Source organism: Nematostella vectensis, chromosome 8 (genome assembly GCF_932526225.1).
Source record: "Nematostella vectensis chromosome 8, jaNemVect1.1, whole genome shotgun sequence".
In the NCBI taxonomy this organism is placed as follows: Eukaryota; Metazoa; Cnidaria; class Anthozoa; order Actiniaria; family Edwardsiidae; genus Nematostella; species Nematostella vectensis.
This window is the reverse complement of record NC_064041.1, coordinates 11,418,781-11,432,105: the sequence shown is the minus strand read 5'-3', so window position 1 is coordinate 11,432,105 and position 13,325 is coordinate 11,418,781. Positions and strand designations below refer to the sequence as shown.

General features: G+C 40.2%; 2 protein-coding genes across 4 annotated transcripts; both read left to right on the top strand.

The window, feature by feature from the left end:
• The first annotated feature begins 39 nt into the window (after positions 1-39).
• Positions 40-7,992, top strand: LOC5515353 (long-chain fatty acid transport protein 4). The gene is made up of 6 exons (XM_001635434.3): positions 40-412; positions 2,491-2,876; positions 3,253-3,481; positions 5,146-5,344; positions 5,854-6,226; positions 6,464-7,992. The coding sequence occupies exons 1-6, from the start codon at positions 162-164 to the stop codon at positions 7,033-7,035; spliced, it is 2,010 nt and encodes a 669-aa protein (XP_001635484.3). The 5' UTR covers positions 40-161; the 3' UTR covers positions 7,036-7,992.
• A 1,684-nt stretch (positions 7,993-9,676) lies between these two features.
• LOC116619823 lies at positions 9,677-13,096 on the top strand. 3 transcript variants are annotated; one of them, XM_032385039.2, is made up of 2 exons: positions 9,677-12,307; positions 12,407-13,096. In XM_032385039.2, exons 1-2 carry the CDS (start codon positions 9,747-9,749, stop codon positions 12,993-12,995), a joined length of 3,150 nt encoding a protein of 1,049 aa, XP_032240930.1. In that variant the 5' UTR covers positions 9,677-9,746; the 3' UTR covers positions 12,996-13,096. The 3 variants fall into 3 exon arrangements, with proteins under 3 accessions (XP_032240930.1, XP_048587744.1, XP_032240929.1); XM_048731787.1 differs by having other exon boundaries at positions 9,678-12,299; positions 12,399-13,096; XM_032385038.2 differs by having other exon boundaries at positions 9,680-13,096.
• Positions 13,097-13,325: the final 229 nt, after the last annotated feature.

Below are 13,325 nucleotides of genomic sequence, written 5' to 3'. Positions count from 1 at the left end.
CGGTTTGTGTTATTTTCCTTATTTGGAAATTCTCGCCGGCAAGTCGTAAAGCCTGGATCATCTACTCTGCTTTGCGTGAAAGTTCATCAACATTCTTTAACAAACTCTCACGTGAGAGAAATGGAGCTTTGTCAAACATTGAATATTCAGCAATCATTGGAATGCGAACTGCCGTAGATCAAAGTCCATGGGTTTTGCGTAAGGTCTCAACCCCGTCTCGTATCATCCGCCGGCTCCGAGAAATGAAGAAAACCAGTGTTTGGCTTTGTATCTGTGTAGCAATCGCTTGGCTAATCTATGCCTTGCAGATTTCATGGCTATTTTTTCCCGCCATATTTATGGCAGTGTTTCTGTGCTCGGGCGGGCGTAACTTCCCGAGAGTGTTCTTCAAAACAATCCTACGTGACCTGAAGTAAGTTCGTAATAATCAGGAGTGAGCTTTTAATAACAGTGTTATGATACACTAGTCATAGGAAACCCATACCCCCATTGTCCCGGTGAAGTGTGAGTTAACCTGGGGGTTTAGAGCACTTTTGAACGAGAGTATATAACCGAGGGGGTGGGGGAATTGATTGTTTCCGACTCTAAGAATTGTCCACATCCTGGGGGTTTTGGGACAAATGAATAACATCACAAATGTACTTTGCAAAAGTCATGTCAGTTTTTGGTTTGAAACTGTTTTTTTTTTTCTGTAGCAAGCAATTCCATGTATCATGTTGCAAGCTGCACAGCAAAATGTGCAAAAACGAATATGGATGATAACTAATGCCAGATAAAGATGATTTATTTTTTTCATTTTTGTAGCTACTGCGCATGTGCGAGTAGCCTGTTTTAGCTACTGCACATGTGTAAGTAGCACGTTGAAAAAAAAACAGTAAGAGTGAATTTACCCTCAAGGACTGCTGGGAACTTTGGCCTTCGGGAGAGAATCAGACACCATTTATTTTTGTAGCTACTGCGCATGTGCGAGTAGCTACTATGTCATCATGCAGAAAAAGTGTGTAAGAGTGACCACAATGAGTGACCGCTTTCGCGAGGTTTGCTTGGATATAATCCGGGCTTTGCTCGTTATGAAGCGTTAGTTAAGAATCACTTATAAATGAGAAAATATCTAAATAATCAAAAGATTTTGGGATTTGTTAAACAAAAAATAAACTCAATGAAACGTTACGTTAGTGATTTATAAAAGTGTTTACAATTCGTGCGGAAACGCACGAGTCGCGTATTTTTGCCCGTATCTGATTTCTTTTAATAAAGAGCTTTATTGAGGTTCTCTGTAGGGTCAAACATATTTAAAGTATTTATTATTTTGTCATGCTCGACATAACTTTCCGAAGGACAAAGGGTTCAATACAAAGCAGTAATAAAAATAATTTTAGTACCTCGGTCTTCTGCTGAGAGCCACGTGGCCAAGGGGTTAGCTCATCGGACTCGTGTGTGAGAGAGAGGTCAAGAGTTCGAATACCTCTCGAAAGAGTTTTTTTTTCTCTTTTTTTTAAATGTTTTTAAATTCTTATCACTCTTATACCGTTTATTAACAGTTTTCATAGTACGATGATACTAAAATACCCTATAGATGTATGATAAGCATTACACAGTTGCCGTAAATAATTGTTGCAGTGTTACATGCATGTTTACGGGCCTATTTTTTAAACTAGCTTAGAATGGCTTCTAAAAAGGATCCTATTAAAATTTTATGAAGATTTCGAGATTTTGTTAAAACTATTCCTACATAATTCTCTGCTGAAACAAATTGCATAATTATAACTCAAGATCGCCGAGAGGGGGGGGGGGGTGAGGAAGGTGGTGGGGAGGGGAGTTAACTGTTTGTTTTCATGTAGCTTTTTGCAAGTTGCAATTCTGTTCTTGAATCTATATTGGAGACACCAACGGTCTGGTGTAAGGTGTTTTTTTTTTTGCTACTTTGAAGCTCAGAGATTTATGTTCAAATTCCAGGAAATCTAGTGCATTTTCATCCTTTCATTTCAACCCACTCCTCCCCTGTTTTTATGCTCTGTTTTTTTTTTTTTTGCTATTGTGATGTTTGTGATAAGTACATAGTGTGGAGAAATCCCTAAATTCCAGTAATAATGCAAGGCAGATAGAAACTGTAAGAAGAGTTGTTGCAGCTTATTGCAAAGCTGGGACAGCTGTGTCACAAAGCCGAGTATTTACATAGTCTCCTCGTGAGCCACTGTGGGACCTAGTATTTTGAGGTAGAAATTCAGGGTTGTTTTATTTTGGGGCTGTAATATTTTATCCTTGGTATTTGTTCTGGAAAGCATGAAAGTTTAGATTTACTTGAACTTCATATGCTTGTTTATAAATCATGCACATTTGGCATGCCTGCTTTTGGAAGACAGATCTGTGTTAATTCGTGATTGGTTCATCATATTTTAAATTGTCTCTGTTGCCTGAAACAATGCAGTCAAATAACTGACCCATTTTACATCTAAAACTTGAGTATTTTCTCTTAAAATTTTGTTGCAGGGCCATTATTGCCTTTACCATTGTTCAGCTCAAATGTCGATACTACAACTACAAAAACGTCATAATGGCTGACTTGTTTGAATCGACTGCTGCCAGCCTTCCAAACAAACCTGCATTTGTCTTTGAGGGAAAGAGCTGGACTTTCAAAGAAGCTGACGAATTTGCCAATCGGATAGCAAACTATTTCAAGTCCCAAGGATATGCCAAAGGAGATGTTATTGCTCTTATCTTGGAAAACAGACCTGAGTTTATACTAATATGGCTTGGGTTATCAAAGATTGGGGTTATATCAGCCCTTATCAACACCAATCTTCACCAGGATTCCCTGTTGCATTGTATATCTGCGGCTAATTCTAAGGCCATTATATTTGGAAGTAATTTTGCAGGTTTGTGTGATGGAGTGAGCTAAGATAGCCCAAAGTTGTATTAATTATAAGGAAAGGGGGTGACAGCTCCACCCTTGAATCCTTCAAGAAAAATGAAAATACATCTCTTGGCAATTTTAACTCTTATGGATTTTTAACATATTTTTGCCTACACAAAACACATGAACATTTTCAACATTAAACTCAATGCATTGATTGTTTTTCCCTTTTTTTTGTATTTTAGCCAGTTTCACTTTCCTTCTCTTGACAAAAATGAGAGCAAGTCTTATTAAATTTATTCCTCTTCTTTTTTTATATACTAACCACATCAGCCACTACCAGCTTTTCATCTTTATTTACTTTTATTTGACTGTCTAACATTGCTTTGCTGTTCTAGATTCTGTTGTAGAAATTCAAGACAAGCTTCCAGAGAATATGCTCTTTTACTGCCATGGCAACAATGGTAACAGTGCGATTCCAGCAGTGAGCTTAGATCAGACACTACGTGACAGCTCTCCTAAGAAAGCAGTTCACAGCCATCAGAAGAGTCATCTTGATGTCTTGATGTACATTTATACATCAGGGACAACTGGTCTGCCAAAGGCTGCTCTTATAAGAAATTCCAGGTAACCTTGATTTGATCTATATGGAAGGAACGACTAGTCTGGCAAAAGCTGCTCTTATAAGAAATTCCAGGTAACCTTGATTTGATCTATATGGAAGGAACGACTAGTCTGGCAAAAGCTGCTCTTATAAGAAATTCCAGGTAACCTTGATTTGATCTATATGGAAGGAATGACTTGTCTGCTAAAAGCTGCTCTTATAAGAAATTCCAGGTAACCTTGATTTGATCTATATGGAAGGAATGACTTGTCTGCTAAAAGCTGCTTTTATAAGAAATTCCAGGTAACCTTGATTTGATCTATATGGAAGGAATGACTTGTCTGCTAAAAGCTGCTTTTATAAGAAATTCCAGGTAACCTTGATTTGATCTATTTGGAAGGAACGACTAGTCTGCCAAAAGCTCTCATTAGAGATTACATGTAATAGAACAAAGAAAATAGTGAGAGTTTTATTGCACACTTTTCCACTGTGCAATGAAACTTATTGTACTAAAAAATACATCTTGTAACAGCTACAGCAAGTCACAGACGCATGTCGAGGATTTGCATTTAGAGCATGTGCATTCTGTATTTGAATAAGCACCCAGGTGCTTATTAAATTTTTGACTCTCAGACAGGGCGCTTATTGGCGGAGGCGCTTATTTGGGGGAGGCGCTTATTGAAAAGGGCAAATTTTGAACAAAAGGCCGAAGTGTTTGATTCATTTAATATCAGTTTTATACTGCATCAGTTTCTTTTTTCTATATCATTATTACAACGTGAGGCAGCTATTTTCAATGAACTTTCATCCATTAAATATTTGTCTCTTAGAACTACATTATGATAGTCATTTTATTCAGTTACATAAAACCTGGAGAGGGGAGGGGGGTGCTTATTCGGAGGAGGTGCTTATTAATAGTTTTGGTTCAAAGGGGGGCGCTTATTCGGGGGAGGCGCTTATTAATAGTTTTGGTTCAAAGGGGGAGCGCTTATTTGGGGGAGGAGCTTATTCGTTTAAATACAGTACAAAAATTATGATTTTTAAAATTCTTCAATAAAACTGCTGTCCTGTGCCATGTCCTAACTACCGTTATCATTATTCTGGTGTTTGGGAGTGCTTATTGGTGAGGTGGTGTTTATTTTCCTAATTTTGGAATTAGGATTGATTGTGAAGTTAAAGGAATAAATAATAAGTAGATCCATGTTATAATGTGAGAATCTCAATGTGAACTAAATGAAATGAAGATTTAGGCCATTCAATTAGTGCTTTTGTTGGGATCTGTTTTTTTGGGAGGGAAGGGGGCACTAATACCAAATCCATAGTTGAGGGTGAGGCCATTTTTGGGAGGGGTACCTTATTCCAAATCCATAGTTGAGGGTGAGGCCATTATTAGGAAGGGGTATCTTATTCCAAATCCATAGTTGAGGGTGAGGCCATTATTAGGAAGGGGTATCTTATTCCAAATCCATAGTTGAGGGTGAGGCCATTATTAGGAAGGGGTATCTTATTCCAAATCCATAGTTGAGGGTGAGGCCATTATTAGGAAGGGGTATCTTATTCCAAATCCATAGTTGAGGGTGAGGCCATTATTAGGAAGGGGGCTCTTATCTAAAGGAGGGTGATTATTCGAATAATTATGGAATTTACATGAGTTAGGTTGGTTTGCTGAAGACATAATGTTTCACAGGTATTTCATGGCTACTGGTCTATACCCTCTACTAGGAGGCACCACTAAAGACGTCGTCTACTGTCCATTGCCACTCTACCACTCTGCCGCTGGTATCCTAGCTGTTGGGTACTGCATCGTCCATGGATCAACACTTGTCTTGAGGAAGAAATTCTCTGCTAGTAGATTTTGGGATGAGTGCATTGAGCATAACGTTACTGTAAGTAAAATCACTATTTAATTGAGGTATAGTAAGGTATGTCATATATTGTATACTGAGATCTTTTCAAAACCTGTGTAATACGTGGTTATCTATAACCCCCAAGTGAAATGGGAAACAGTTCAAGTTACCAGGGAATCGAAGTTATGCTGTTGAAAAAAATGACTGTTCCACTGTATTTGCTCCTCAAAAGGTAGGTATGTAAGGGTAGGTGAGGAGCCATACAAACCATACTGTGTAGAGAAAAACACATGTCTAGAGAAAAACACAGGTTGAGGTCCAGAGTTGTAATTCACTGATAACGGGTCAATTAAGATTAAATTCAATTGGCATCCTAAGTTCTTTTTCTATCCAAATACACACATAGAATAGCCAACCCTCTCGTCACATGATCAGTGGGGTCCAGACTCCTTGGACGAGCCTCTGGACACGCTTCCGATGTTAATAATGCCAGAAATACCTTAACAATAATTCTTCATCCTTTAAAAGTATTTTTGTATTTTTTTAAGGTCGTCCAGTATATTGGGGAGTTGTGTCGCTATCTTCTAGCCCAACCTCCCCGCCCAACTGACAACCAGCACTCTGTTCGCCTGGCCATTGGCAACGGGCTCCGCCCGAAGATCTGGACAGAATTTCAGTCCCGTTTTAACATCACAAAGATAGGAGAATTCTATGCGTCTACTGAAGGCAATGCGAATGTTATCAATATTGATAACCAAGTTGGTGCAGTAGGTTTCACATCCCGTATTGTCCCTTCCGCTTATCCCGTCAAGGTTGTCCGAGTTGATCCTGAAACTGGAGAACTCATCCGAGGGCCTGATGGGCTTGCTGTGGATTGCCAGCCGGGAGAGGCTGGAGAGATGGTGTCTAGAATTATCAAAAGTAAGCTATTTACTTGGTTATTTGGTATTTAGTGTCTTGTGTGTGTCTGGGGGCCACGAAAATCGCAAAACCGCACATAAACTTGAAAACGCACACATACAGAACTGCGTCAGAGTTTTGAGAAAAACCGGAAACTGCTTTATTTCAAAATACCAGACCTACCAAAACCCGAAAAAATAAAAGACCAATTTTAAGACAAAACCGCATCACCGCATTCCCTTACCTTTTTTCCTACAGGTTCTGCTGTGATGCGCTTCGATGGTTACCTCAATCAGCGCGAGACGTCTAAGAAAATCGCCCGCAGTGTCTTCAGCAAGGACGACTATGCTTTCTTAAGCGGTGATATAGTCGTCCAAGACGAGTACGGTTATGTCTATTTCCGAGACCGAACTGGCGACACCTTCCGATGGCTCGGCGAGAATGTCTCTACCGCCGAAGTCGAGTCCATCGCTAGTAAATTCGTTGGTCTTCGGGATGTGGTCGTGTACGGAGTTGAAGTTCCGGGCGCCGAAGGAAAGGCGGGAATGATGGCGATTGTCGACACCGAAAATTCTCTGGAGCTGGATGATCTTGCTTGTCAATTTAAAACAGCGTTGCCTAGTTACGCAAGACCTAGATTTGTTCGTGTTATGAAGGCCGTAGATTTGACCGGGACTTTCAAATTCCAGAAATTTAAGCTAAAAAAGGAAGGTTTTGACATTGGTCATGTTAAGGATCCGCTCTATTATCTGGATATCAAGACAGGTTCTTATCTTCCCCTAGATAGCGAGAAGTATCAACTGATTTTAGATGAGAAACTTCGACTCTAGAAACTATGACGGTACAGACTTTTTACTTTTTTATTCACAATTCATCTTTTTTTTTTTTTTGGAAACCATGTTTCCAGGAAGTGCTGGAATCAGTAGCGTACTGCCCCCATCCCCCACAGCGTCATCCTGTTAGATTCTGTAATTTACACACTAGCGAAGGAAATTAAAGACGGAAACGGACTGAAAAAAAATCTAGGTTATTTTTTTACACCAATCTTTCGGAGATGGAAACAATGCCATCTTTGAATTGATAGCAAGAGGACATCACCGTATATTTTTATTATCGTTTGTCATAGAAAGTTGTAGTTTGTATACAATAAGCATTTTCATACCGGATGCACACAGGCTGAGAACGTTGTTACTATAACAACTGCGTCAGCGCCTACAAAAATAAAATTCAAATATTAAAGGTCGGAAATTTAGTGCGTGATCGTCATCAAGTGACCGAAGCCACTGATTTTTTCTAAGAAGTTGAAAATATGACCTAGCCAAAATCAGTATAGAGGCATTACTGCTATTGTCACCATCCTGCGAACTGTCGTCTTTAATTTCCAACTGCTAAACCGCTTTCTGGATTCTGTCATTCAAACTGACAGACTAACATTTGGTGCATTTTCATTGGCCAGAGCCTTGCGGATCGGTGGCGTGATTTGAAGCCATTTCAGTGCTGTCCAATGAATACGCTTCAAACAATTTGAATGAAGGGAGCCAGAAGAAAATTGAGGTATTTGAAATCGTTGGCGACAGTTCGTAGAATATTGATAATAGTAACATGACATTGTCCGCGACACAAACAGACAAAATCGTGGAAGGACAGAGGCCGAGTACGCCGCTTTAGTACCATATATTGCTTTGTTTTGGCGGCCGGAGCAACGCATTAACACTGTTTCGCCCGAGTAGTTGTAAATAACTACGGCAGATGCTTCTGTAGCTTTTAAAATAAATGTTGAAACACAACCGCTTTGAAAAAGGGGAATTTCAAAAGAAGTCTAACCTACGACATGTTTTTTCAGCTTAAATGGTAAATACACAGTCATTTATTAGAAAAAGGGCCATAACTCGTAATTGTTTAGCAAGTAAACAGTAACTTTTAAAACATTTTTTTTTCTATCAAAATTTCCCGTTCGCGAAACACTTGCAAGTTAATGCTCTCTGGAGCAAGCATGAGGCGTCGATGGCCGCAGTTTGACCTTTTTATTCTTTGATTATATATAGATTTTGGCATTGCCTAAAAGCCGGGCCATTCCACCAAATCTTTGCTTATTTTCGCTCAATAATATAAAAAAAATATTAAATATTATTATTTCTGTTTTTGACGACGTCAACGATTTCACGCGACCAACTCGTCTACATGACACAAGTTTTGAATATTTGTGCTTCTAGTGACGTCACCGATCACGTGACCACAGTTTTGCACCTCCCTTGATACATACATGACACCTGCCAAGTTTGGTTTTCATACGATGCTTTTAAGTGACGGATGGACGGACGGACATCGCGTCACTAAAACTCGAGTCGATGGGTTACCGATATCTGTTACCATATTTGTTTTATATACCCCTTTTTAGGTATGGGGCTCCGCTCACGCGGCGCTTCGCGCGGGAGCTCCGCTATTAATTTTCCTCATAATAGGTTTTAGATGGGGCAGCCAATCATTGATCCCCATTGCACAAAGCACGAGTGATTCCGCGGAGGAGACCTTGCTCGGACGAGTGCACTCGACAAATGATTTGCCCCGCTGTGCATAATGGCTTCGCCCCATGATGCATCGAGGTCATGGTGCGACCACCACCTGCCATTTATTCTTTTGTTATCGAAGAGAAGATGAAGAAATTTTTAGTTTTTACTTAGCAGGTGTTAGTCACTTTTGTAGACGCTTTTGTCACGCACTCGGAGTCACGCATCGCTCTGCGAGGGAGAAGACACCAGGCAGGTGTCTTCTCCCTCGCCACGCACAGCAGCTGATAGTCTAGTCTATAGGCTGTTTTGAAACAGCGCCATCGTTCCTGGATAAGGAAAATATGACATGTGCTTGATAGGTACATTAGCATTTGTCATCAAGAACAAGCCAATGGCAGTAAAGGAACGTCGACATTACCATAAATTAGTTCTTATCCATATAAGGAATAATTTATGGTAATGTAGACGTTGTCACGCAGTCGGAGTCACGCATCGCTCTGCGCAGCAAGGAGACCAGGCAGGTGTCTTCTCCCTCGCCACGCACAGCAGCTGATGGTCTAGTCTATAGGCTGTTTCGAAGCAGCGCCATCGTTCCTGGATAAGGGCTGTGCTGTTCTTTTGTTTGCTTGTTCGTTTTCTTTCCTTGAAACATGGCGATGATAAGCTTCCTAACCTGCTTAGCCGGTTTGTTTCCTGACTAGTCTGTTTTCTTTCTTGAAGCGCAGTATTAGTTGTCACTTCCTGTAAAACTGGTTTATGGACTGATTATCACGATTAAATCGCAATTTCCTGTATAACCGGTTTATAGCCTGGTATTTTCCTGTTTTAAGACATAATTTACATTTATTTGCATAACATTAGCATATGACATGTGCTTGATAGGTACATTAGCATTTGTTATCTAGAACAAGCCAATGGCAGTAAAGGAACGTCTACATTACCATAAATTATTCCTTATATGGATATCTTCTATCTTCTGTGTTTATGGGATGTTCTCTGCATGAAATCGATCCTCGAGACAAAAGTCGAAAATGGCGGAAGATGGGACGAGACAGTCGCGCGAAAGTGCCCCGTCTAATGCGAAAACCGCGCCAATTATTGTTCTAGAAAGCGACGAGGAAGACGAACTAGACAGCAAAGAACTATTTCTTGGGTTTATATTGAAAGTCCGACATTTTATCGGCAAAGATGAGGTCATGCTCTTACGGGAGAAATTCGCGACAGCTCGAGACGATTTCGTGTGCTCGAGGGACTTCAAATCGTCGCTTCAGAGAAGATGTGCCGGTATAAACAATTCTAATGTTTACATCCATTTTAATGAAATTCTACAACAGATTCGTGCCAATCAAGCTGATGTCAATGTTAACGAGGAAGATAAACCTTGCACTTCTGGGAATAGATTGAATGAACCGCCAGAACGGAAGCGATCGATTATCCCGCAAAAGAACACGTTTGCGCGGGATTTTGGAAATTGTAAACAAGACACGGGTAGCAGATCTACGATAAAGCATGTAACTTCTGTCCCTGGAACAAGCAAAGAGGCGGACAGGGACTGTGAAATTATTATTCTGGACGATGACTCAACACCATCGAGTTTGAAATCGAAAGAAAGTCATACAGAAAAGAATGGCGAAGGGAAGGAAGGCAAACCCCAGAATACAAGTGAGAGCAAAGAAGAAAGAAGAAAAAGACATGCTAAAAAGCTGAAAGCAATAGCCAAGTTGGAAAAAAAGCTGGAAATGTATGATGAGGAAATTAAAAGGCTAGATCTAGTTGAACTTTCCCTTGAGGAAATGGAACATGGACACAGTTCTTATATTAAGAAGTCGAAACTTGAAGAAAAGTGCAATGAAATTTGGAACAAGATATGTTTTCTCCAGAGACGCCCAACCAATACAGGGAGGGTTGTCGAAAGGGAAGTGAAGTGTAAAAGCACTGGTGTTCCCCAGATTGATCGTGCTGTCAAGAGATTCCTCAAAAACAGAACAACATTTCCAGATATTTTCGACATCCGTAATCTTGTCAGCAATGCTGTAAAGAAACACAAGCTGAAGTTTTCAGCTTCTGTCCAAGACGAACTTGCTAATGAGATCTTTACTGACATCGGTAACAAGATGCAGAAAAAGAGAAAGAAGGACTTTGCGTATAATTTTGGTTGTCACTTGACTGACAGTTGCAAGCCAAGTAAGGATCCTGCTTTGGATGACCACATATTACTGCAGAAGTTAGAAGACAACAAGAGAAGGGGGGAAAGCGCCTTGAACGAGGTTTTTCGAAAGTATGTTCATCTTGGCAGGATGCATGGAATAGAAGGATACAACGGGGCGCCCTCTACATCAAGTGGGTTGCTGTCCGATGACTCAGACGGTGAGCCCCTTAATGAGCAGAACCAGGAAAGGAAGAAAAGAAGAAGGGAGAGTGGGGACACAGATGATAGCGTTAAAGCCAGGAAAAAGGAGAAGAAGAGGAGGGAAGAGCAAAGAGACAAAGAAAGCTCTTTAGATTTTGAGAGTTCACAAGAACTTAGCGAAGAGTCCTTTGTCCATATAGAGGAGAACTCAGTAGATATTGATTTTGACTCAGCTGAAGATGTTTCATGTAGTATTTCGGAGACAGAGCCACTAGATATTGATCAATCACAGCTTCAAGCATGTTTGGAAAAGAGCCAGCAAGAAAGAAGAGGAAGTGATAATATCACTTATGCCTGTAGCATTTCAGCTGAGGGAGATAACAGCAGAGGAAATAAGGAGGAAAGAAACAAAGGAAGTACTCCAGTTTTAGAGAACTCACAAGAAGTTTCTTCTTGTGAAGTGGAGAAATTATTGATTGATTTAGACTCAGTTGAAGATGCTACTTCAAAGCCTCAAGCATCCTTGCAAGAAACATTTATTGACCAGCCAGCATTTGGTATCTCCAACAAAGATGTTGTACCAGACAACGATGTTACTTCCGAGCATAACTCATCCGATAAGAAATATTTTCTTAAGATCCCACAACTGAACAAGGATCAAGGAAAACTGATGGGAAAAATCTCAGAACTTGTGAAAAAGCAAGGGTTAGCAAGAAAATCAGTAGATCGTTCTCAAGTCAATGGTTGTCAGGCCTCTGGTTCTAAAGTTTGTGAAGACAGTTTTACAAGTGATAATCAGGGAAGATTTTCTAATGATTTTGAAAACACAGTCCCAAGTCTGAGCATGAACCAAGGATTAACAGGTGATAATCAGGACAGTTCTATTTTACATGATAATGGTTTTTCTAAGGATTTTGATAACACAGTTATAAAAGTCCCAAGTCTGAAAAAGAACCGAGGAAAACTAGACAGAAAAATAGCAGAGCTCTTGAAAAAACAAGGGCTAGCAAAGGCTGCAGAGCCTTCTGTTTCAAAAGTTGATGGTCTAAAGAATCTCAATATTTCACAGCATGACAATTCTGAACTGGGACATAGTTCTCCCAATTATGTATGTCCATCACTTGGACAAAGCAGGGAAGAGTCTTTCCAAGGTCAAAGAACAGCTAATGGTAACAATATCAATCCAGTGGAGGTGCATCGCATCACCTCAGGACAAAGCTCACCATTTGTAGAGGCTTCTAGATGTGATCAATCACAACATAATTCCAGTCATGGTAATAGTCCCGGAAAGGTACAGGTAAACACCTCAGGACAAAGTTCACCATTTGTAGAGGCTTCTAGATGTGATCAATCACAACATAATTCCAGTCATGGTAATAGTCCCGGAAAGGTACAGGTAAACACCTCAGGACAAAGTTCACCATTTGTAGAGGCTTCTAGAGGTGATCAATCACAACATAATTCCAGTCATGGTAATAGTCCCGGAAAGGCGCAGGTAAACACCTCAGGACAAAGTTCACCATTTGTAGAGGCTTCTAGAGGTGATCAATCACAACATAATTCCAGTCATGGTAATAGTCCAGCAAAGGTGCAGCTAAACACCTCAGGACAAAGATTATTGGCTGTAAACACTTTTACAGATGACCAATCACAATATTATTCCAGTCATGGTAGTAGTCCAGGAATGTACTGTTCACCATTAGAGCTGTTTAGAAATAAGAAGCAGTGCAATGGACAGATAAATCAAAAGCCTGGCATAGATACCAATGGTAATGGTTTGGCCAACGTTGGCATGAACAGCCCTCAACAAAGTCCAAAGTCTACTTCAAAGCTTAAAAGTGTTTCTAAACTAAATGGAGTTCCAAATGGACATAGTCCTAAGCAGAAATCTGTGAATGCTATTATCGTCTTGTCAGATGATGATGATTAGACATTCTTCTCTCCAATTGATTCTCCTTTTTTTCTGCATGTAATGGGGTATGAATTATCTGTTACATTTATTGTTGAATAAACGCTTTTTATTACCCTAAACACCAATGAACCAGTTGTTGGCTATGAGTGAGGGATGCCATATGGAAAAGTGGGAGCTACCCCCCCCCCCCCTCCCCCCTTGGGCCAGTGCCTCTCCAAAAATCAGGGTAAGGAGTCTCCATTTTACATATTTTTAGAATGGTATCTTTATTTTACTGTACATTGGTGTGTCTATTAAAGAGTACCCCTAGATGTGCCAGTACTGTTTTTGGGGGTGTGCTACTATGCA